Below are 26,320 nucleotides of genomic sequence, written 5' to 3' on the forward strand. Positions count from 1 at the left end.
GAGCTAGCTCGAAAGCTAGTGTGAATGCTGTTTTATGTTATGTGTTACTGTGCTCCCTGCATTGATCCACTATGGGTGAGTGGTTACCTTTCCCTTATTTTATGTATTCCTCCATCCAAGAATCTCCACTAATAAATTATTATTTATTACTGTGAATTCTCTGTGGATGCTTGGTCAAACTTTATTATGTGCAAAAAAACTTTTTTTGCCACCAAGTCACATAACTAAATAATTATAGAAACAAAGGGCCAGATAGCTTTTTTACTGATTATTTATTCAATATTTTGATCAAGTAAATTCTTATTTAGCATTGTCGTATAATACCTCAGTGTTAACATTAATAAAAGTACTTTACAACAATCCAACAAGACTAATGGAACACAATTGAACAGACAGAGTATTTCATAAAAATATTTTTTCTTTGTAAGTTACTTTAAGAAAGTAAATAACATGCAGAATTACAAAATACCTTTCTTTACTTTTTAATAACAGTCCTGATTTTCATCCACGCTGAAAATTAATCACTTAAGAAACCAATAAGAACAGCTACTAATAACAGTGACTTCACAAATTAACAGATTTTGTGTCCACTAGTGTATGTTTGTACTTGTAGGCAAGCAGGTGCTCCATAGCATCTCTGTCAATACTGTAGTAATTGAAGTTTTTCTCAGAAGTGATGTCAGTTGCACCTTTTCGTTTGTAAAATATTTGAGCTGGATTCCAATTGAGTACAACAAGGTCCATTTGAACACATCCAGTCTCAATTCCTTTCTGAAAGGGAAAAAATTGTTTCATAACTGGATGACATTTTTCAACTAATTTAGAGATACCTCTCTTCAGGCTTTCCTAGTGTATATTTTCAGTATACATCTCTTGGGCCTGCTGCCAGATCAAGTTTTTTGTATTACACAGTATTCCTTCATGGTAACTGCTCAACATTGTCAGGCGATGTGAAGTAGTAACTGCATACGGTAAAAGAAGACCACCACCTGACAGTGCTGAGAAGAAATATCATGGGATCCATAAAATGTGATGCACTGGCTGATCCAAGAGACATATATTTATTTATAAATCTTGGGATTTTGTAAAACACAAGATAAATAGAAACAGTAAAATGAAAAGGCTATGTGACCATCAGCAGTACTTAGAATTTTGCTGCCTGAATGTACGGAAACAACAGTTTGTGAAAAATAAATGAAAACTTAGTGCACTTTTCTAAGTTAAAAAGAAGAAAGTTCACTCTTAATCCACTCTTAATTCACTCTTAATGTGGAACATTTTATTCATAGTAAATGACAATAAGACATGAATAAGACATAAAAGCAAACTATTTCCTGTATAGAAATAAATAACAGAAATTTGACAGGGTTAATGCGAAAGCTAACTTCAAAAATTTTGGTTGTTGCACATAACAGAAATAAATATCTGTGAAACTACCATGACACAAGAAAAAACTGATGAGAGTATTCTTCTTTAAAATCAGAAGTAATGAAAATATTTTAACGAATTTTCAAAAGATGGAACATTTTTCAGTTAGACATATGCTGAAAGTATGGCACACATTATCAGTCATACTTTAGGTGTGTAATGTAACTTTCTGGAATCTGGAGATTTGATGCTTGTTAGTGTCCTATGTGTAGCTGTATACAATAGAATAAGTCTACAAATGTCTATCAATATAGCTTTATTTCTTTTTCATTGTAGTGAGACACATAGTATATCTGTGTTTATGCTGCAACTTATGCTGCTACATGAGTGGCAGCTGGAAGAATTTCATTACAAAAGCAACATCTTACTTTAAGGCTGAAACTTTTACATCAGTAGAATATGATACTTAACAAACAAAAATGAAAAAGAGTAAACACTCTCCTGAAGACAACTGATCCTCATCAGAAGACAACTCATCTACAAATCTACATCCACAAACATACCACAAAGGCACCATATGGTGCTTGGCAGAGGGTACCCTGTATCACTACTAGTTGTTTCCCTTCCTGTTCCACTTGCAAATAAACTGAATGAAAAATGACTGTTTACATGCCTCTGTATGAACCCTATTCTCTCTACTCTTATCTCCAAGGTCCCAATAGGAAATGCACATTGGTCAGTAGTAGAATAATTTTGCAGTCAGCCTCAAATGCCACTTCTCTAAATTTTCACAATAGTGTTCCTTGAAAAAAATGTCACCTTCCATCCAGTGATTCCCATTTGAGTTCCTGAAGCATAATACTTGCAGGTTGCTCCAACCTAACGATAACAAATCTAGTAGTCTGTCTCTGAATTGCTTCAATGTTTTCCTTTAATCCGACATGGTGTGGATCCAAAATACCCAAACATTAGTCAAAAATGGCTCACACTACTGCCCTATATGTGGTCTCCTTCATAGATAGAGCACACTTCCCTAAAATTGTCCCAGTAAACCAAAGTTGACCATTCAGTTTCATTCTGTTACTGTTGATTCCATCAGTAGATTAGCCTATACCAGGAATGGCCTTTGCCTCAATAGGAAAGGAAAGGAAAAAGTGGCTGGGCTAATATCAGAAAATTTAAGGGGAGGGGGATGGCACTGTCATGAGTATAACAGTGATTACTGGCATCAGAGAAGCATAATTTTTAAGGTAAGACGGACAGAAAGAAACTAAGTTTTTAAGAGAGCTTAGGATTGAAGCAGACTTTCAGCTTGAGAAAGATTCCAAACAACTTAATTCTGGCATAGTGCCATCAGCACAAACAACTGTTGGTTACATATTTTCAGCAATCAGTAGAAATTTCCACCCAGTTTTATCTCAAACAATGTGAAATGCCACCTATCTTCATTGCATCAAAATATTTGATGACTAAGAAGTAAAATCAATGAACTAGTTATCTGCATGTATGATTCTGAGTCATCAAATCCAGTTGACATAAGCTGCATTTCCGAACATCATGTGACCATTGGTAGAGTTGTGTTAAGTGTTACAGGATTTAGGTTAGCATCTTATTTTTGTTGAGCAGAAACAGAGAAAGGAGGAGTTGCCACATTCATAAGGAACTGTCATAAATTTAAGAGTACAGACTGTACAGTTTCATAACAAACCCCTTACAAAGTGTATGCTGAGCACTGTAATCTGTTCATAAATCACCTTGATGCTTTACTGGTCCATTTAATAGCAAAAGAAAAATGAAATAGTTAATATACTTATAGAAGGGTCTAATGAACAAAATTATATTACAAAACCAGTAGTCAATAGTCTCTCAGGCCATGACATGGAGTTCATTTTGTAAAATGTTAGTAATGACCAGGATATAAAATCTACTAAATCTGAATGCAAGAGGATAGCCAGTAAGCCAAACAGTGATTATTTTACGACACTCCTGAAAGACATAAACCGGAGTGATGTATACAGTGCTCATGGCATGAATGAAAAATACAACATATTATTAATAAAGTCATTACCTTATTCGAACACTGTTATCCCCAAATCTAAACCAGATTAGACCAATGTCTACAAAAAAGCTATTACTCAAGGAATATAGATATCTTTAAACTGAAAAGGAAACTGATGTTTATGCTCTAGCTCATTACAAGACACACTGCAAACTATTAAAGCCAATAAAACAGACATGAAATAAAATGCATTACAAAAAAATAGATAATCCATCAGATAACAAAATAAAGACAATATGGGATATAGTGAAGGAGGAGACTGGTACAATCAGAAATATTATGTAAAAATCAACACCTATTTCCTTCAGGCACTGTTTATAATGTATATGTTTTACAGATTTTTTGTTGATATCAGGTAATGCAGCACACTTTCTAAACAAATTAGAAGTATTTTGAATATTTTTAACCAGCTTAGGGTTATTAAAAAAACTACAAAGAAATTGATGCAATTTTTTTCCCAAAATTCTTCCTCAAATTGAGGTACCATTTAATCCAATGTTATACATTTTAAGGATACCAAATTTTTCTCAGATATGCATGACATGATGGCTGAGGTACCAGACCTACGTAATTCCACATATTATGTATATTATAAGGATAAAAAAAATATCATGTCTTAAATTTTAGTTTTTATTATTTTTTTCCTAATGTCAATGTTATTTTTCCTACAGTTAAGTTGATTCTGCAATAAAGCTTGGATCTACTACATAAGTATGGACTATTGCAAGTTACAGAAAAAAATTAGAGCAATGCTTTATAAACTTTAGGAAATATTTGTACCTGAATTCTGAAAAATACAACTTATGGGAAATTGTGAATGAAGATATGAGTCCAATTAAACTGTGCCTCAGAACATTCCTGAAGCATAGTCTTCATCTTCAAGCTTCCTCTTGGCATTCCTTTTAGCACTTCTTGCTTCTTTAGTAGCTTTAAGAGCAAATTTTACGGCTTCATGCACCTGTTGTCTGTCACATGCAAGCAATTGATCTTCCATATTAGAGCCACATTTTATGTCTAAATTTCTCAGGACTTCCAACCTTCCTATCACTCCATCATTGAAACATATCACTGCATCTATTACACCAACTTTCAATGTATTTAGTCCAACAAAAACATTCTTGGGCAATCTTTCCCATATGCAATGGTTGAAACTTTCATTTGTAATCTGAGTGCCCCCATGAAGACATTAACTAAGAAAAACAGGGTCACTCAAGTCTCTAAAAATTGGTTTTATTTCATTCATAACAGACTCAGGAAGAGAATGCTTATGATGGTATATTTGACCACTTCCTTTTGCTTTTTGGTAACCACACCAAGAATCTGCTCCTTTAGGGCAAAGTCAGTGAACAGGGTAATCATCTGTGGAGAACTTATGAAAGTAGGTGGCCCATACAGCTTTTCTCATTGCTGTAACATCATTCAGAGGTGCAGTTCGTCTAATGGCCAGTCCATAATAACTCTGAAGAAGGTCTATTTCAGTTTCTGTCAATCTGCCTTGGCCAGACAGTGATTTTCCATCAGATAGCAACTTTCCTTTCATTTCTCTTCGTAGCTTCCTCAATCTAGCACCCATCCTCTTTTGCACATGTCCACAACACTCCAGTTTTGTTACTAAGGTGTCACCATAAACATTGAACTCATTAATTTTATTGAAAACTTTCAATTCCCCATCGCCTAGGTACCTCTAAAATATGTTTAGATCTCCGTCACACTCCATACCTCCATTGTAACCATCATAATTCTTAGAACACTGATGTTCAGTGTTGCCATGGCAGGTGTGGCAGTACTTTTCCATTCTCCAGAGAAGTAGCACTTACAACACCATTCAAGGAATGATGTCCTCAACGTTGCCATGTCCCATCAAGTGCAACAGCAATGTCCCTGGTTCCGCTAATATTTACAGTTTCTTCTACTGCACGTTTCATAGATGCTTTAGACACAACCATCAAGGTACCTAAAAGTATATTTATGTTCTTGTCGAGCCTACTGGGAGAAGGAGGAAGGTCCATCAAACCACAAAATGTTTGAGCAGCCTTTTCCTATTGCACGCACTGTATCCAATAACTTCAAATTCACATCATATGAATTATGCACAATGTTCAAAGTCATTTTCGAGGTAGATTTATTGCAGGATCTACACAGAACAACAAAATTTGATGGCAAACCCTTCCTGCCACTTTGTTGTTCAGTTACTTCCTGACAGCCTACACCATCACATTGTTTACATTTCGCCACCTCCTTTGTCATAGAAGATAAGATGCCCACATAAACAACAACAAATCCACTACAGACAGGGTAATTTCAAAGAATGTTTGCCTATCAAAGCCGCGGGCTCCAAACGATAGATATCCAACGTGTGAATGTAAATCAATCAGGTGAATGTGGTGGTGGGTGTTACGATAAATTATTTGTGAGTTGCTAGGGAGACCCAGACGATTTACAATGGTAGTGAGTGTCTGGTGTTGTTGACGTTTCTTCGCCCGATTGGCTCATGTGAAAGAATCTAATTCTGTGCTTATGCAATGTAGAAAATTGATTGACTTTTTGTTGCAAATATGACTAATACTGGATGACAAAACGAGGGACTGTGTATAAAACTTCGTAAGAACAGTTCTGATACTGAAATACCATTACAATTTCATTGTGGAAAGCCAGGAAGAATACATAGTTTGACTATTCCAAATTATCCATCCAGACCAGCGTAATTCTTCTATCTAGCTGGATTAGAGACTACACCCTGGAAGCAACAGCATAGGAAACTGACTTATCTACTAATACCATGTGCAACTATTTCGGGTTTTGCAGATAAGTGTGTTATGTAATAGTGACGAATGACAGTGTACCTACCGGTGGACCAAGGAAAGTTGTTCAAGTGGACGAATCACACATAGCAAGAAGGAAAAACCAGAGAGGACAACCTTCAAAGAATGGAATCAAAGTTATTTGTGTATTTTGTGGTATAGAATGAGAGTTCCGGAAGTGTTTTGTTGTGAGAGTGTTGTCCAGAGACAAGATAACTGTAATCAGTTTGACAAAGCACTTTATACTTCCCGGTAGTAATATCATTACAGACGCCTTACAGTCCTACAAGACACTGAAAGCAGAAGGATTCAACCACGAGTTCGTCAACCACTCTGCAGAGTTCGTGTCTTCACACGATCCCAGTGTGCACATACAGAACATCAAGCAGCTGTGGAAATCTGTGAAATCTTCCATTAAAAGAGAAGGGTGTCCAGGAGAAAGAGATGAACTCTACTTGTTTCAGTACCTCTATTTCCATAACTTGCAGTTGCAAGGAAAAGTTAACGCATGTGACACTCTATCCGTATTTTTATTTTGCGTGATATTGGTAGAGTTTACCCAGGTTACGGCAGAAAGGGAATGTTTCCCATACCATAAACATCAAATGAACTTTCTCATGATGACAACATCATCGATGAGTGAGGTAAGTCATTTCATTTGTAATGACAAGTATTTTAGCAATGGTATTCTTTTGTCATTGCTGTAGTGACCACTACGAACATGCTCATAACGCCGACCACCACAGTTGCATGATCGATTTACAATTTCATGTTTGATATCTATTGTTTGGAACCTGCGGCTTTCATAGGCAAACATTCTTAGACATTACCACAAACAGCATCATTGTTAACACAAAAATTTGAATCACCAGGAGGTGCGCCATGTGGGAGTTTCTTCTCTGAAGAACTGGTACATAGGTTACTTTCAACAGTGTGGCTTGCTTTGTTTGTGAGCTGGTTACCATGGAATTTCCTTTTATTGAATTTCTTGATGCATGGAATACCTTGTATTTATTGCACACTAAAGAATATGTACTTTCACAAATATATGTAGCACTTGGGCAACAAACATTCAGTAACATGTGAACAAATTGCTTCAGCGAAACAAAAGTAAATACTAGCAAAGATAATTATTTACAGACACCAGAAACCGGCTCTGTTACCAACATATATGATGTATTGCCTGTATAGTCACTGGAAACAGAAAGTACATAGTTCTTTTTGAAATAATACCGGTTTCTGTAACAGAAATAAAAGGGGGGGGGGTGGCATACATGACCATAACTTTAAAATTTGGTATACATAGGTCATTTTTCATTTGAAACTCTGTAATGTATGTATCAATGTAAGACTGTTGTTGTTGTTGTGGTCTTCAGTCCTGAGACTGGTTTGATGCAGCTCTCCATGCTACTCTATCCTGCGCAAGCTTCTTCATCTCCCAGTACCTACTGCAACCTACATCCTTCTGAATCTGCTTAGTGTATTCATCTCTTGGTCTCCCTCTACAATTTTTACCCTCCACGCTGCCCTCCAATCCTAAATTTGTGATCCCTTGATGCCTCAAAACATGTCCTACCAACCGATCCCTTCTCCTAGTCAAGTTGTGCCACAAACTTCTCCCCAATCCTATTCAACACCTCCTCGTTAGTTATGTGATCTACCCATCTAATCTTCAGCATTCTTCTGTAGCACCACATTTCGAAAGCTTCTATTCTCTTCTTGTTCAAACTAGTTATCGTCCATGTTTCACTTCCATACATGGCTACACTCCATACAAATACTTTCAGAAACGACTTCCTGACACTTAAATCTATACTCGACGTTAACAAATTTCTCTTCTGCAGAAACGATTTCCTTGCCATTGCCAGTCTACATTTTATATCCTCTCTACTTTGACCATCATCAGTTATTTTACTTCCTAAATAGCAAAACTCCTTTACTACTTTAAGTGTCTCGTTTCCTAATTTCATTCCCTCAGCATCACCCGATTTAATTTGACTACATTCCATTATCCTCGTTTTGCTTTTGTTGATGTTCATCTTATATCCTCCTTTCAAGACACTGTCCATTCCGTTCAACTGCTCTTCCAAGTCCTTTGCTGTCTCTGACAGAATTACAATGTCATTGGCGAACCTCAAAGTTTTTACTTCTTCTCCATGAATTTTAATACCTACTCCAAATTTTTCTTTTTGTTTCCTTTACTGCTTGCTCAATATACAGATTGAATAACATCGGGGAGAGGCTACAACCCTGTCTCACTCCTTTCCCAACCACTGCTTCCCTTTCATGCCCCTCGACTCTTATAACTGCCACCTGGTTTCTGTACAAATTGTAAATAGCCTTTCGCTCCCTGTATTTTACCCCTGCCACCTTCAGAATTTGAAAGAGAGTATTCCAGTTAACATTGTCAAAAGCTTTCTCTAAGTCTACAAATGCTAGAAACGTAGGTTTGCCTTTTCTTAATCTTTCTTCTAAGATAAGTCGTAAGGTTAGTATTCGCTCACGTGTTCCAACATTTCTACGGAATCCAAACTGATCTTCCCCGAGGTCCGTTTCTACCAGTTTTTCCATTCGTCTGTAAAGAATTCGCGTTAGTATTTTGCAGCCATGACTTATTAAACTGATAGTTCGGTAATTTTCACATCTGTCAACACCTGCATTCTTTGGGATTGGAATTATTATATTCTTCTTGAAGTCTGAGGGTATTTCGCCTGTCTCATACATCTTGCTCACCAGATGGTAGAGTTTTGTCATAACTGACTCTCCCAAGGCCATCAGTAGTTCTAATGGAATGTTGTCTACTCCTGGGGCCTTGTTTCGACTCAGGTCTTTCAGTGCTCTGTCAAACTCTTCACGCAGTATCTTATCTCCCATTTCGTCTTCATCTACATCCTCTTCCATTTCCATAATATTGTCCTCAAGTACATCGCCCTTGTATAAACCCTCTATATACTCCTTCCACCTTTCTGCCTTCCCTTCTTTGCTTAGAACTGGGTTGCCATCTGAGCTCTTGATATTCATACAAGTGGTTCTCTTCTCTCCAAAGGTCTCTTTAATTTTCCTGTAGGCAGTATCTATAGAGTTTAATAAAGTCATAAAATAATTTCAATTTTTCCACCATTTATACATACCCTGTATCCTTAAGAGTAAATGGCACATTAGTAACTGGTGTGTGCATTGTTGCAAAACTTTTTGGCAAGATTTTCATAGCTGTTATTGAAAGGATGCAGTTGTCAGGTTCAGTGGATGTTGCCATGGAATATTTCAGACCATCCATTATAAATAACTGCAGTAATATGAATATGTTCCTCACTGCGCCAGTAGAGGTAATGTCCACCATAAAATCTTTAAATCAGGAAATTCTTGTGGTTATGATAAAATGTCAATGAGGTTAATTAAAGATTGTGCTAATGAGTTCAGTGACATTTTAATTTATCTGAATAACCAGTCATTTATCAGTGGAACATTTCTTGAGTAGTTGAAATATGCTGAAATTAAGCCATTGTTTATTAAAGGACATTTGTATCATCTGCAAACAAAACAAATTTAGCATCTGGCAATGTAACAGGCAAAAGGTCATTAATGTACACAAGAAAAAGCAACAGACCCAAGATGGAACCTTGAGGAACACCACATGTAATTAATTCTCAATCGGATGAATACTGACTGCTTACTGCACAGGTTTTTTGCAATGACACTCTTTGTTTCCTGCTTGTTAGAAAACACTTGAACCATTTCACCAGTGACACCATAATATTGTAATTTACTTAACAGAATGATGTGATTCACGCAGTCATAGGCTTTTGACAGCTCACAGCAGCCTCTAATTTGTTATCTAATGATTTAAATAAATTCCCACTGTATGTGCAAATAGCTTTCTGTATATCAGAACCCTTAAGGAACTCAAACTGTGACTTGGACAATATAATATTTGCAGTCACTTGCTTGAGCAGATGCTTGAACTCAACCTTTCAAATATTTTTGAAAAAGTTGGCAAAACTGAAATTGATCAATAGTTTGACAGTATCTCTTTACTACTGTTCTTGCAAAGAGGCTTAACTTCAGTATATTTTAGCAGTCTGGAAATGTTTGGCTGATAAGAGACTGATGACAAAAATAAGTTAAGATAGAACTCAACTCGCATTAGCGCTCTTTCATTAAGTTCAGTAAAATGTTATCATAACCACAAGAATACTTAAATTTTAAGTATTTTGGGATGGATGCTACTTCTTTGGGACACATGAGTGTCATTTCCATTTTACTGAAGTTATTTGTAAAGACTGGTCTCAGATACTCCATTGCACTGTTTACTGAATCTGGTAACCCCAAACTGTCACTAACAGAAACATAGTACTTGTTTAAGAGGTTTGAAACACTACATGCACTTGTTACCAATGTCTCATATATTTTTATTGCCATCTATTACTCTTCCTTTGGACCCCATCTGTCTCTGTCTTCACTATAAGCCATACAGTTTTTATTCTGTTGCCTGGTGTTATTATCTTTTTCTTATAATAAGCTGCTTAGACTTCTGTATTACTTGCTTCAATATTTTTCAGTATTCTTTGTAATGCATTACAATGCTAACATCAGTGCTGTTCCTAGACAGTACATGCTCTTGTTACCAATATCTCATTTTTTTTTATTGCTATCTGTTCCTTTTTGGCTCCATTTGCCTCTGTCTTCACTATATCCCACATAGATTTTATTTTGTTGCCTGACGTAATTATCTTTTTCAGATAATAAGGCTGTTTAGATTTCTGGATTACTTGATTCAATGTTTTGCAGCATTCTTTGCAATGCAGTACAATGCTAACATCAGAGCTGTTCCTAGATAGTTGACACAGTCTCCTTTTTATCCCACATGATACCCTTGTTTCTTTTATAATCCATGGTTATTTTCATAGTGAGAGTGAGTCAGCACTGCTCTGCATGTATAAATGCCTGAGTCGGTGGTAGATGGCACAGCGGAGGCCGTGCCAGAAGTGCAAGCTCCCTACAAGCAGCTCTACTGGCTGCCCAGTGCTGATAAGGGCACCCAGGTGACAGATGAGACGCTGGCAGCCTGACGAGACACACATCCATTGGATCCAGAGCAGCAGCAACCAGTGCCAATGGTGGGGGTGGGACGATGTACAGCACAGGCACCAGAGCAAAAGGCCAGAACACACAGAGACACAAGCATGCCCGAGGACATGGAGCCACACAAAAAAACCATTAAATTTCTGAAGAGCATAGACTATGGCAAGAGCCTCTTTTTCCACCCGAGAGTAATGCAGCTGGGCCAGAGTGAGAGATTTAGAGAGAAAAATAATAGGTTGTCCAGAGCCATCGGCATATTGATGAGCTAGGACCAAGCTGAGGCCATACTGTGAGGTGTCAGTCGCCAAAATTATGTACTGATCTGGAGAGAACGTAGCTAAACAAGGGGCTGAGAGTAGTTTGGATTTCAACATTTGAAAGCATTTTTGCAATTTGAGCTCCAGCAAAAAGGTACATTCTTGCGTAACAAGACATGCAACAGGTGGGTGGTGGGTCAATGTGGCCACCCCTGGCAGGAATTTATGGTAGCAGGCTACCTTCCTCAGGAAGGCCTGAAGCTCCTTTGCGGACGAGGGGCAAGGCATAGATGTAACAGTGGAGATGTGATCTGGCAGAGGGTGAACCACATCCTGTGAGATCTTGAATCCCTAATAAACAATAGAAGGTTGGAAAAACTGAGGTTTCGTGAGGTTATACTATAAGCCTGTGGACCGTAAGACAGAAAACAAAGTGCACAAATTTTTCAAGGTCTTGACCATGGAGAAGCCTGTGACAACAATATCATCAAGGTAATTAATACAATGCGGGACAGGCATAGCCAATTGCCCTACAAATTGTTGGAAAATTGTAGGGGAGGGGTGATAGCATCATCAAAAGGAAGATGTAAATATTGATTGAGACCAAAAGGAGTATTCAGAACCAGAACTCACTGAGACTCTTCACCCACATGAACCTGCTGTTATGCTTCAGACAAGTCAAGTTTAGAAAAGCACTGGCCGCCCAATATTTTCACCAACAGTTCTTTCTGGGATGGGAGAACGCATCCATGACTGGCTGCGCATTAACAGCAGTACTGAAGTTGCCACAGAGGTGGAGTTTCCCTGATGGATTCCAAACTACAACCACCAGAGATGACCATTCACTAGCCATAACAGGTATCACTCTTAGAGATTGTAGTCTATTTGATTCTTTCACTTGATCTTTTAGGATGCACACGAAAAAAATGAGGTTGAGCATGGATTTCAAAGAAGTATGAGCAGGAAAACTTGTAGTACACACTATACCTTCCAGAAACAAGTCCAAAAACTCCTCACACAATGTTTCCAATTGAGGATATGATACCTGATTGGACCCAAGGTGAACTGCGTCAATGACAGAAAATCCAAATGCCTGAAATGCATGCATCCCAAACAAGTTCTCAGTGTTGGCATCAGCAACCACAAAAGATGTAATGGAATGAACCACTGACTTGTAAGAGGCAGATGCTGTAAACTGCCCCGACAGTACACTGTTCTGTTTGTTATAATTGACCAGCTTCTGCATCACTTGTCAACAGCAGTGAGCCTAAACTCACAGAGGTTTGAGAATTTGATAACATCACTGCAGCATATGTGTTGACCTATGGCCAGAGCATTTGGAAAAAACCACTTAACTTGATAAACAGCTGGGAGAAGTCACACGCGCTGGAGTCATACAGTTTACGTCCATGTGCACGGGATTGCATTCACAATTCACACCTCTCTCTCATTAGTTGACTTACATGATGGGTCTAGCCAATCCTCTTCTCTGGTTAATCAGCTATGTTAATGTCCCAAAAGCTTTTTCTCCGAAGACTATCGCTGCTTATAGGAATTTAAAAGACTCTATTTTTGAAATAATTGGGTACATGTAGAAAACTTTCAGTTCCATCATGGTATATTTTCACTTCAACAGGAAACCACTTTACAATTTCTTGCATAAAATTTAAACTCTGTTAAGCCAACTGAGTCATCAAACATTAGACTCTATTAATGTACATTTATATTATGGTTGGTTTAATAACCACCACAAATTATTAACATGTCTCGCCTCTAGCGAGTCCCATATATGAAATAAGTAAAAGTTTCTATTCAATCCATGCTTCATCTGTCTCTTTAACAATTATCACAGTACCATAAACCACGGAATATTACACAAACACTCCTTGTCCTTTTAATACAGCTTCCAAGGCGCGGCCAGCAAACAATTGTCGGTACCGCTCGTCTGACACAGCTCCTGTCCTCCCATGACAAACGTCAATCCTGCACACACAGACATGTGTTGTGCAGTAAATACGCTCTCTCACACTTATCTTTAAAACATGCGTGTTCGAGGTGGCAGAAGGTTGAGTGGTTCCAGAAATACGTGGAAATTCTTGAATCATTACATATCCCCCTCCTTAGATCGAATACGCAATATTTTATACATAATCAGTATGTACATTAATATCATACCTAATGACAATCTACGTTTTAAAAGTATTCATCTACTACATAAGTTTATACACATAATTTTTTGTTTAAAATCCTTGTACTCCATAGAGCAGGCTTCCAATTTTTGTCTTTCCACTGATTCTTTACTCTACTTTGTTTTTTAGAATGTAAACCTCTACTTATGATATCATTCCACATTACTCTTACTTATGAACAATGAGGACTCTCTCTTCAGCTCCAATTATAAATTCCAGGTGCCATGGACACTTAAATATTTCATCCTTTATTCTAATTTTTGTACTATTTTTTTATCAGTACTGACTAGTATCATTATTTATCGCCGTCGGCAATCTGGAGGGACTCTGGGAAAAATGAACGTGTCCTTTCCGACATTCATAAAACCTAATAACGCTAGTGGTACCTATACCTTACATATGGGTTGACCCTGAGTGCACTTCCTCCTTCTGTTTTGTTAGGCATGCCCCTTTTAATTCCTATTCTCCTATGGTACAGGTCAATCCCCTTCTTGGTGCCCCTGTCAGCACAGTATAGGTCAGCCTTTCTTAGGTCTGCCTATCTGCCTTTTATATGCGATAAATGCTCGGTGGACACCCCCCTCCCCCCCTCCCCCTTATTCTTCCAACTGGTTCATCTTTATGTACACTCACTTAGTAATACTTCATTTCACACACTAGAGTCCTCCTTTACTCATCGACTTCTATGTTGTCCGCCCCCGGTAGCTGAGTGGTCAGCGTGACAGAATGTCAGTCCTAAGGGTCCGGGTTTGATTCCCGGCTGTGTCGGAGATTTTCTCTGCACAGGGACTGGGTGTTGTGTTGTCCTGATCATCATCATTTCATCCCCATTGACGCGCAAGTTGCCGAAGTGGCGTCAAATCGAAAGACTTGCACCAGGCGAACGGTCTACCCGATGGGAGGCCCTAGTCACATGACATTATTATTATTATCAACTTCTACGTTTCTAGCATGCACCATGCCTACATACATTATTCAATATACTTTACTTACGCTATAAGAGTCCCACTATCCTACCAGTCCTTGTTAGGCTAACCTTCTTTGACGCTTTCTTCTCTGGCTTATGTCGCCTTTCCTTGCTCACACATCCTTCTTATGCATACTTGATGTGAAATCATTCTAGTCTTATATACTTATGCAATTATCATAGTTCTTATACAATTATGCACATATGTGATGTGGAATCACCATTGTCCATATATGTTTTGTAAATAGGCAATGTAGAACCATTACAGTGTATGACAATGTGTGCATATTTCCCTAAAGTGTTCCTATATAACCATGTGCGCAATGTAGAACCATCACAGTAAATGACAATGTGTGCATCCATTCCTGATGTACACATTCCTTTCCCCCTACAATGCTTGACGGTTCTCTCCTTTTTGATGTGTAACTTCATTGTCTGTGTACTCATTTTTCTTCGTGTGTGTGTGTGTGTGTAAGTGCGTTTCTGTAGCCTGTTTCTTCAGCCTACTTATATGAAATAAGTTGTAGGTTATTGGAAACCATGGAAATTAGGAAGGACTTCCACGATAGAAGTAGCTGAATATGGAAAGAGGGAAAGATAGATAGGTACTCAAATGAGAATTAAGAAAGGAAAAAGTAGAAATGGTTGCTAAGATCGAAGAAGTGAAAGAAGATAGCCCCAAAGACAGGAAATCCTTCCCACCCCCTTCCCCAAGATCCCTACCTCGCCGGTACTTGAGTGAGAAGCCGGAGTAGGTACGGCGTTAAATTGTCTCCTACAGAATGGACATTCTCACCTTCACCCTTGAGATCCCTGAAGAAAATCTTAGCAACCCCCTATGGAGTGGCAAATGGTGAAGAATCAGTTACACTTGTTTGTGAGGGTTGTTTGAAAGGTGTGGTGTGTGTTCTGTGTTGGCCATGATTTATATGTTGGTGTAAATCATGTTTTAATCTACAACACCCACCCCTTCCAAAATTGATACAAATCCTCCCATCTACATTACATCTCATAAAAGGTAAAAAATATTCTGTATTAAATATCAAATTATGTATCATATTATCATCGGCATTTAATTATTTGCACAGTATTATATCTCGTGTTAACTTAATATTTTTTTCATTTTATCAAAATGAATATGCTCCAAAAAGTATAAATTTTAACTTGCACTTGAACATATTACCATCAGTATGAAACTAGTAATCTCATGAATTCTGGAATTATTTTAAAAGTTATGTGCTAGCTATGGTTCTTCCTATCTACCCAGAAACATGTGGCAAAATAAGGGTTTACCAGACAGCTTTCAAGAAATTTATTGTTAGAGTCCTTATAACGACATCTCATATTGATAGAACATACTCAGTTAATGACATTGATTCCATTTCGACCTCTACACACCAGTTTGCAAGGCAACCTGGAGAAGAGATTACCTTCAAAGAACAGCTTAGGCAAAAATAAGACCTAACTATATGTGGATGGCAGGAGAGACTGGCTGGCAAGGCAAAAATAAGACCTAACTATATGTGGAGAGTGGGAGAGACTGGCTGGCTGGGCAAAAATAAGACCTAACTATATGTGGAGAGCAGGAGAGACTGGCTGGCTAGGCAGATTTAATCTATCTTACCTCAGGGGTAATGTGCACACCCATCTCCATCTCATGTCACCACCTAACAAGTCAAAATAAGTTGGGAGAACATGGGACGAGTCATGAAGACAAGCAGGGGCACCCCTGGAATAACCGAGGACAATGCTATAAAATTTCCTAGTGGGCACAACTCTCTACTCTCTAACCCTGAAGATGACTTAATCCAAATACTTAGCGGGCACAATCCTCTAACAACTGAGGACGACTCATTCACATACCAGGGGCAGTTTTGGGTGACTTAATCACAGTTCCTTGCTAGTATGTTTCTCTATTAAACTGTAATTGGGGGATAATAGGATAGTGTAAGAAGTAGGGGGAATTCAATGGAGGAAAATTTTATGACAGAAGAAACACCGAAAACAACTAGGGATCCAACTGTAACGACGACGACGTTGTACTAATGTGCATATAAATAATATTTTTTTTCCATCTGATTTTCGTTAAACTTGAGTAATTGATGTTCTGATTTCATTTGTTTTCTTGTTTTATGTCGTGTTAGGAAAAACTGTAAACGAGTTTCAATGTGAATATTAATGTTTATGTCAAATGTCAAGCAATATTGTAACAGAATTGAAATTGTTGAAACTGTTGTAAGATGTTTAAAATTGTAACTGTGCATCTGGTCCATACGTAGGCAATGTATTAGGATATGTAGAATGCAAAACCTCGGGTGAATACCCTGTCTGTAAGGGAGTGGTAAAAGGTGGATGGCAGGCGAGCGCGGGAAAATGCGCACGGGCGCTGCACGGCACAACGGGCTCAGCAGTAGTAGTTGGAGTTTGGCATTGGTCTGAGCAACATGTTCTGGAGCGAGGAGGCTCTCCTGAAGACGTAGTTTTCATTGAGCCTCGGGTATGCCGTTCCAGCGCCTATACAGCATGGCAAAATTCCATAGGCACTAAATGGAAAAGTATTGCGACGCTATGAAGAAATAAAGTGCCGATACGTAAAGAGCCATAGCTGTGGTTTTATGTGTGCTTTGTGCCTCGCCATCTCGCCGCCTGGCAACCGCCGCATTGATACAAACGGGTTGAAACTTTTAGTACTGTATTCGTATGGACCAGTGTTACTTTTGTTCCATACTGTTCAATAACAACTTAAATTTTATCAGAACTTTCCTATCATTTAATTATCCTCACAACTAACCTAGACAGGGTCCTTTCCAAATGTTGTGCAAGCCGAGTGTCCCGAGATGAAAAATTAAAGTTTGTGTTAATAATAATTACCTGCAGACCTAGCTATGTTAGAATGGTGTTTAAAGAACTGTTTTGTTAATGAACCAGTAAATGAATAACGAAGGTCTGACAAAGTTGGAAGATAGCTTTAATATTGAATTAGTAATGAAGTTTAATTATTTCGAGACAGATAAAAAGGTATTTAAATAAGCAGGTAATAAGATAAAAAGAGTAGTAACTCATATACTGGAAATCTTGAGCGCATTATGAATTCAGTAATCAAATTTTTTTTATTACAGTGATCATAACAGTTTCAGGGTCCACCCCCCCCCCCCCCCCTTTTTATTCATTTGAATTCTGAAGTGTTTTAAACTGATTTGACCAGCAAAGTTAAAGTCAATATAAAAGCCAAGATTTATCAGTGTTTTATCTTTATCAAAATTGACATTGTATGTGTGACTCGAAAGTGCTATTTCTAGGGTAACCTATGCCCGATTTTAATCAGATCAATAGGCAGTACGAAGTTTTGTAGTATACATTATAGTGTAGTGTTATGTATTTATGGTTTTTTCCATATCAGTACAGAACGTGAAACTATCAGTTCAGTAGATTTTCTGGTTCTAAAATTCTACTATATTATGCAGTGTTACTACTTGTTGCTTTGCATGAATATCTGCCAACTAGTACAGGGAAGAAACTCAGTTAATGCCTAATTAGGCTGGCGACCGTATTGTTAACAACTGGTAGCTCTTCTGTGTTGCTTTTTGTCCGTCCTGACATGTAGTTGTATTTCAGACTTATTTGACGTATCATTGTTATTACAGAGTGGGTGTAAGTCTGATTTGCCTCCATTCAGGTACACGCGGTCAATATCTATACAAAAATCCTGTCTCGTAAGGTAAACCCCCCTCACTTACCATCATACAGGCTTTAAAGAGTATTGTTTTTTTTTTTTTTTTTTAGGGCGCAAAACGTCTATGGTCATTAGCGCCCAGTAAAGAGTATTGTGTGCCCCACGCCCGCGTTACACAACGGTCATCACTCCGCCCGTTAACACAGAATGTTAACGACCCTGGGAGAACAGACGACTCCATCCGGATTCCATGGATCAGATATTAACTTCACTTGAGCAAGCACAGACCAAAACTTCTCATTAAACTTCTTCTGGAAGTCTGCCCAAGACGAACAGTTTTCAATGTTTACTGTACCCCACTCTGAGGCTTCTCCTAAAAGATACCCAGTCACAAATTCAATCTTTTTTTTAATCTTCCCAAATCTCGGGCAAGGCTTAATTGAACCTTTTCAAAAAATGAGTAGGGTGTACTTCCCCATCTGGCTTAAACTTAGGAAACTGCCTAGATAACCCTGAATTTGATCGCCATTGTAAATCTGTCATTACTTCAAGACTTAATACTATGTTAGGAGAAATCACCCTATTTTCCACTTTGTCCTGTATAAGTTTGAATTCTTTCCATAGTTCATCCACATTTCTCTTAGTGTTACTAAGTTCGGAAGACAAAATCGGAGACACGCTGTCGGAGGTTACTGTAGCGGCAACTTTTCTGTCTACCATCTCTTCTACCTGTTCCTCCAGATAACTGATATTTATTATGTCTGAAGTGGCTAGTTTCTCTTTAAATTTCTTTCCACATTATTAACTCAAGTGTTAACACCTGCAATTTGTGATTGGACTAGAGGAATTAGTTGCCCTGCTTCTCAACACTTTCCTTTAAAGTGTGTAATCTTTGTTTTACAGCATCAAATGTAACATCATATACACTCTGAAATGATCCTAATTTTTCGCTAAATTCAGACTCTACACAATTACATTTATCTTCAGCATCGAATTCTAACTTCTTTGTTAAATCTTGGAATTGGTTACTTTGTGTCTGATTAAAGTCAGTGAACAGCTGATTGACGTGACTATTTAAAGAACTAGTTAATTCACTTTTCAAATCTATTTTAAAATTTTCCGTTTTAGTGGTTAAAATGTCATATTCAGTTTTTAAATTTCCCATGCCTTCACACAACTGGCTAAATTCCTTATTTTGTTTATCTACTTTTGCACTTAACAATCCTAAAGTTTTGTTCTGAACGTCCAATTTATTATTTATTTGAGTATTCACTGTGTCTATTTCTCTACTTAAATTAGCACTCTGTGCATCAAGCTTTTCACTTAGAGATGCTGAATCTGCCTTCTGGTCATCCAACTTAGCATTCAACTGAGTATTTACTGACGTTTCCCTACTCACTTTAATAGCCGTGGCTGGTTCTGAAGTTTCTGCTAGTTGCTGTTCTTGATCCATAACTTTACACATTTTAGATCTTGTGAGCATTTAAAAAAATTCTACTCTACTTATAATAACTACAATATTACAGTCTAATTCAACAGTTCCTTCAACTTTATTCTCAAACAATTACTGTTTTACGCTCACCCAGCGTAGAGTTCTAGCTGCGTTGGTGAGCAGATATGTATTCAGCACCGGTGAACAGCACTGGTGACGGCGGCATTGAACGTTGCTTTCAGTGTCATTGTCGGTGAGTGGATGTGGAGTCAACACCAGTGAGCTGCACTGGCGCCGGCGTCGTCAGATGTAAGGCTGGTTACTGCTTCGGCATCAGTTGCGATGTGTGTGAGAGCTGTGTATTCTCCACACCGAATCTTCTTAGTCGAAGTGTTCTTAGTGTAACTGTGCTTAGTCTAAAATGTTGAGGTCTATTCTCCATTTCTTTGATGTTATTACTTTCTTAAGTCTCTTACTGTGATGCACCCACAAATTTCTTCCATTTGGTTTCTTGGAGTCAATACAATTACTCGAAACAGTTCTCTTATCTTCTTATGCCTGGTTGCTATGGCAACTTGAAAAATCTTCTTCCCGTTTCCATCTTAAAATTCCCATTTTCTTATAGTCCTGTCACGGTCACCACGTTCTAATGTTTTGACAACAGGAGGAGCGGTGTGAAACTGGACTGAATTCACAATTCACACCTCTCTCTCATCAGCTGACTTAAGTGATGTGCCTAGTTGATCCCCTTCTCTGGATAGTCAGCTACAGCGATCTCCCAGAAGCTTCTTCTCCAAAGACTATCGCTTCTTATAAGAATTTAAAAGACTCTACTTTTGTAATAATTGGGTACACGTAGAAAACTTTCAGTTCAATCAGTGTATATTTTCACTTCAACAGGAAACCACTTTACCATTTCTTGTATGAGCATTTAAACTCTGTTAAGCCAACTGAGTCATCAATCATTAGACTCTATTAATGTACATTTATATCATGGTTGGTTTAATAACCACCACAAATTATTAACATGTCTCACCTCTAGCGAGTCCCATACACGAAATAAATAAAAGTCTCTATTCAGTCCATGCTTCATCTGTCTCTTTAACAATTATTACAGTACCATAAACCACAGAATATTACACAAACACTCCTTGTCCTTTTAATACAGCTTCCAAGGTGCGACCGGCAAACACTTGTCGGTGCCGCTCGTCTGATGCAGCTCCTCTCCTCCCATGACAAACGTCAATCCTGCACACACAGACATGTGTTGTGCAGTAAATAGGCTCTCTCACCCACCAGTATATGCCAACAATACTGTGACAAACAAATAGAAGTGTTAAATTATTGTGATTACAGCTCTATATACACTCAACTGGGAACAGGATACCACAGAACTACCAAAGCACCTAAACAATTCTCTATTTGCACAATGAATGTTGGCAGACATAAGTGATATAAAAATAAAAAGATTAGCATATTATGCTTACTTTCATTCCATAATGTCACACAGTATTATTTTTTGGGGGTAACACATCAAGACCAGCTAAAGTTTTCTGGGTTCAAAAATGTACGATAAGAATTATACAATGGAAACTCCAGGTTGGAATATCCAAAATTTAAGGAAAAGATAGATTGCTACTTACTGTAAAGATGACACATTAAGATGCAGAGACACAAAACTAAAAGACATTTACACATTAGCTTCTGTCCACAGCCATTGTCAGAAAAAGAAACACACACACACATTCATTAACACAAACAAGTACATCCCCCCCCCCCCCCGCCACACACACACACAACTCCCATCTCCTGCAGCTTGGACGAGAATGCAACTGTCACGTAGAATGGAAGCGGCAATCTGGAGGGGGCAGGAAAAGGGAAGTGATAGCAGTGTATGGGTGGGAGCAGAGAAGAGCACTGTCTGGTGGAATGTGGAGGGACTAGACTGCCAATAGGTGCAAATGTTGGGAGGCTGTAGGCCAGGAAGGTGGGGAGGGTGGGGGGGGGGGGGGGGCGGAGGTGCCGAAAAAGGAGAGGAGCAGAGAGTCGACCTAATCCCTACCTCTCCCAGTTCATACCACTAGCCAACTGTGATCCTCCTCCTCTGCCACCTAACCACCCACTGGTCAACTTCCAGGAATTCCTTACCTCCAACCAGGCCTCCTTCCCTAGGTCCCTTCCTCAGAACACCAAACTTTCAGCAGAGGAAAGAGAAGTCATTCACAACCTCAAAACAAATCCTGACCTAATCACATTACCTGCAGGCAAAAGGTACAGCACTGTTTTTATTAATTGCAGTAACTACTTGGTGGAGGGCCTCTGCCAAATATCTGACTCCTCCACTGATAAACTCTGCCAGAGTGATCCCATCTCACAAATCCAACATGAATGCCAGTCCCTGCTGAAAGCCTTAGGCCTTTCCCAGATCCTCTCCCCTGAATCCATTTCCCTCCACATCCCTATGACATCCCACACACCCACCTACATGCTTCACACAATCCACAAACCGAGCAATTCTGGATGCCCAATTGTGCCTGATTATTTTACCCCAAAGAAAGAATTCTGACCCTCACTGATCTACATCTCCAACTAATTGCCCATAATCTAGGCTTCCACATCAAAGGTACCAACCACTACTTTCACCAACTCTGCACCATTCCCACCCTTTTACCCCCTGGATCCCTACTCATCATTGTTGATGCCACCTCCCTATAGAAGAACATTCCTCATGCCCACAGTCTTACTGCCATAGTACACTACCTTTCCTAATGTCATTCAGACTCCAAATCTGCTACCTCATTCCTCATGCACCTTAATTACTTCATCTTAACTCACAACTACTTCCACTCTGAAGGAAGGATATGCAAGCAAGTCTGCAACACAGGGGGGAAAAAGAAACAGGACATTCGCATGGCACCCTCCTATACCAACCTGTTTATGGGTCACCTAAATGAGACTTTAATTGTTTCCCAAAATGCCAAACCATTAGTCTGGTTTGGATTCATTGATGATATCTTCAAGATCTCCACCACACTGTCAGGTGGCTTGAGGAGTATGGATGTAGATGTAGATCTAGACTCAGGGGCAAGACACCATTCTTCATTACTTCATTACCTCAACACCTTCTCTCCCTCAGTCCAATGTGCCACATCCTGGACATAGACCTCCTCCTCCCTGATGGCTCCAACCACACCTCTGTCCACATTAAACCCACCAACCACCAATAGTAGCTGCATTTCAACAACTGTACACCCTTCCACACAAGAAAATCCTTCCCATGCAGCCTGGTCACCTGCAGATGGCATATCTGCAGTGACAAGAACTCCCTTGCCCAGTATGTTGAGGATTTCACCAATGTCTTCACAGACAAGCATTATCCCCCAGACATAGTCTGCAAACAGATCTCCTGTGCCATTTCTCTTCACACCCCCAATCCTCTCACCATGCCCAAGAACCAGCCACAAAGGAGTGCCCTTTCATACCACTCCAGATTGGAACAACTGATCCACATCCTTTTCAAGGGCTCTGATTAGCTATCATAATGCCCTGAAATGATGGACATCCTACCCAATATCATTTCCACCCCTCCCAATGTGGTGTTCCATCTCCCACCCAACCCCCACAATATCCTAGTCCATCCCTGTCACTCCCAATACCAAATCCTTGCCACAAGAATCACATCCCTGTGGCAAACCCAGGTTGACGACCTGCCCAGTCCACCCACTCAGCACTTCTTATTCCATTCCTGTCAAGGCTTAACTTGCCCCATCAGTGGCTGGTCCACCTGTGAAAGCAGCTGTGTCACGTAACAGCTCTGCTCCTATCATTGCACAGCTTTTTATATTGATATGACTACCAACCAGCTGTCCAACAGGATGAATGGCCACTGACAAATTGTGGCCAAGAGCAAGGAAGACCACCCTATGGCACAACTTGCAGCTGAACATGACATGTTTGATTTCAATGGTTGTTTTACTAGCTGAGCCATCTGGATACTCCCCACCACCAGCTTTTCTGAAATGCCCAAATGGCACTTATCCTTACAATGCATTCTCCAATCCCGAAATTATTCTGGCCTGAACTTAACAATAACATACTGTCCCCACACCCTCCACACAACATTTTCCATCCCCTCTGTCCTACCATCTCCTCCCTCTTCTTGTCTCCCACCCTCTTTGTGTGCCACCCTCTGCCAAAGCACCCACCCATCTTACTCTCTCCTCTCCTTTTTCACTCCTTGCTGCCTTGCCACCCTTCCCCACCTCCCTGTCCCACAACAGCACTTTTCACTCTCCCCAATTATACATTGATATCCCTTATCCTTCACTGCCCCCTCCAGATTGTTGCTTCCAATCTATGTGACAGTTTCATTCTGGTTTGAGCTGCCAGAGATGGCAGTCATATGTGCACGAGTTGTGCTTGCTTGTGTGAATGAATGTGCGGGGGGGGGGGGGGGGGGGGGGGGGGTATATGTGTGTGTGTGTGTTGTTAAAAAGAATTACCTGTGGTGAGAACTCGATAACATCCTGAAGAGGGCTGTTTAGGGAAATGGTGATACGAAATACTGATTCCCAATACATTTTTTTTCTTAATGAAATTTGTCATTGAAATGTATCTCATTTTCAAATCAAGAGTTCAGTTCATGGAAAAAATACTAAAAAACAAGAATTATCGGCACAAAACTTTAAAGTCACATATCCATTATTCAGGAAAGCACATTTTCCATAACTTGCCAGCAGCCATAAAAACCTTCTACTAATAAAGTTCAGTTTATAAGGAGCCAAATTCTAGTCCAGTGATTAATTTCTTAGTTGAACCAACTGATGTGTATATGTTACTAATAATACAAAACAAATTGAGTATTAGTTCAACGCCACTTCTGTACAATTTCAGTGCAGTAATGCATCCCTGTAAATAAGTGTTGTACAATGATTCTTCTATTTTAAGATGTGTGCCTACAACAGCCTATAATTTTCACTATGCCCCAGTGTACTGAAAATCTGCATGTACAGTGACAAGCTATTCATTACCTTTTAAATAAAATATCTTTTAAGATTTTTTTGACTTATTTCATATCCACAAGGATAATTTCTCTTTGTATCTGTGGAAGGTACAGCGTGCAAATAAATATGAAGAGATCAAAAATAAATTACAGCAATGTGGTGTACATTTGTACATAATTAAGCATAAATTTGTCAAATTCACTAACAGCTGGAGGACAATCAACAGCAAGAGACTGAAAGAAGATCGAGACTTAGTACCAAATTAGTGAAGTTACATATTTTATACATTTCTCTAGAATCTTCATATTAAAGCAGAGGTTCCAGTTACCTAAAGCACATTTGAGAGAAATATAACAAAATTCTTCACTGTTTCATCAAAAAAACTTTGCACAAAAAATTCAATATTAAAATAATTTTGCAAGGACGAATTGAAGCATTAATAGACTCAAAACAAATACACTCAGTAAGGTAAATAATAATAGCACTAGTAAGACAGTTGATGGTAAATTCAAATCACTGACCACTAAATTTAATGAGCTCTTGCTAATGTTAGCTGAAAGCATGAGAACAAAAAATGGTCTGTTGAGTTACAAAGAAAAGCTTTACTTACTCCACCAGAAACATCTGTTTTTCCTAATCAATTGTAAAAGAGATCACAAATGCACATAGGCCACTTAAAAGCAGTAATTCTGGTTATGATGGCATTTCAACGGTAGTACTAATATTTCGTGCTGATTTGGTAACATCGTCCTTGTTTTACTCTTGTAATTGGTCAATGAGTCAAGATGAATTTTCTGAAAGATATAAATGTGCAAGAAACGGTATATAATTATAACGTACTCCAAGGTTCAATGGCTGACCCACACCTATTCTTGATTTACGTAAATTATACCTCGGAAACTTAAGGACTCTTCAAAAATTGTGATGTTTGCTGAGGACACTAGTATTCTGACAGGGACTGCAAACACATTCCAACCAGACAAAGACATGAGAATAATTTTAACAAGCTTACAACTGCCCCACAGCAAACAGGTTAATCTTTAATCTTATAAAGACTCATAGTATCAGTATCAAATTTCAGGCAAATAAAAATTACTTACAGGGCCCAAACACAGAGATAAACAGACACACATAAGATCAAAGTCCTTGTGTGATGTTTCAAGGCATCCAGATGGATAACTAGCTGAAGTGGCACCAGAATGTTAATAAGCTACCCAAAAAACTAAGTTATGCTTGATTTTGTACTTAGAATTCTGTCTCTTTGTGTTGCCCTGCAGACAGGAGTGCTAGCATACTTTTTTCACTCAGTACTGTTCTATGGAATTATGTTCTGAAGGAATGCAAAAAATAATTAATTGTGTAGAAGTGCGCAGAAAGATTATTACTTAAAGTTGACAACTGAACACCTTGCAGTAGCCTCTCCAGGGACTTTGGGATCCATACACTTACATGACGCAAGTTTTATCTCATACTTAACAGTAAGAGTGAA

General features: G+C 38.7%; 1 protein-coding gene across 6 annotated transcripts in view; it reads right to left on the reverse strand.

Annotated features, from left to right (window-relative positions):
• Positions 1–253: 253 nt before the first annotated feature.
• The window catches only part of LOC124774975 (thialysine N-epsilon-acetyltransferase-like), a 137,337-nt gene continuing 111,270 nt past the window's right edge, over positions 254–26,320 (reverse strand). For all 6 annotated transcript variants that reach the window (XM_047249713.1, XM_047249715.1, XM_047249712.1 and 3 more), the window contains one exon: positions 254–771. In XM_047249713.1, the coding sequence (XP_047105669.1) occupies positions 565–771 (207 nt within the window). In that variant the 3' untranslated portion in view covers positions 254–564. The remainder of the gene's footprint in view (positions 772–26,320) is intronic.

This window comes from Schistocerca piceifrons, chromosome 2 (genome assembly GCF_021461385.2).
Source record: "Schistocerca piceifrons isolate TAMUIC-IGC-003096 chromosome 2, iqSchPice1.1, whole genome shotgun sequence".
Lineage (NCBI taxonomy): Eukaryota > Metazoa > Arthropoda > Insecta > Orthoptera > Acrididae > Schistocerca > Schistocerca piceifrons.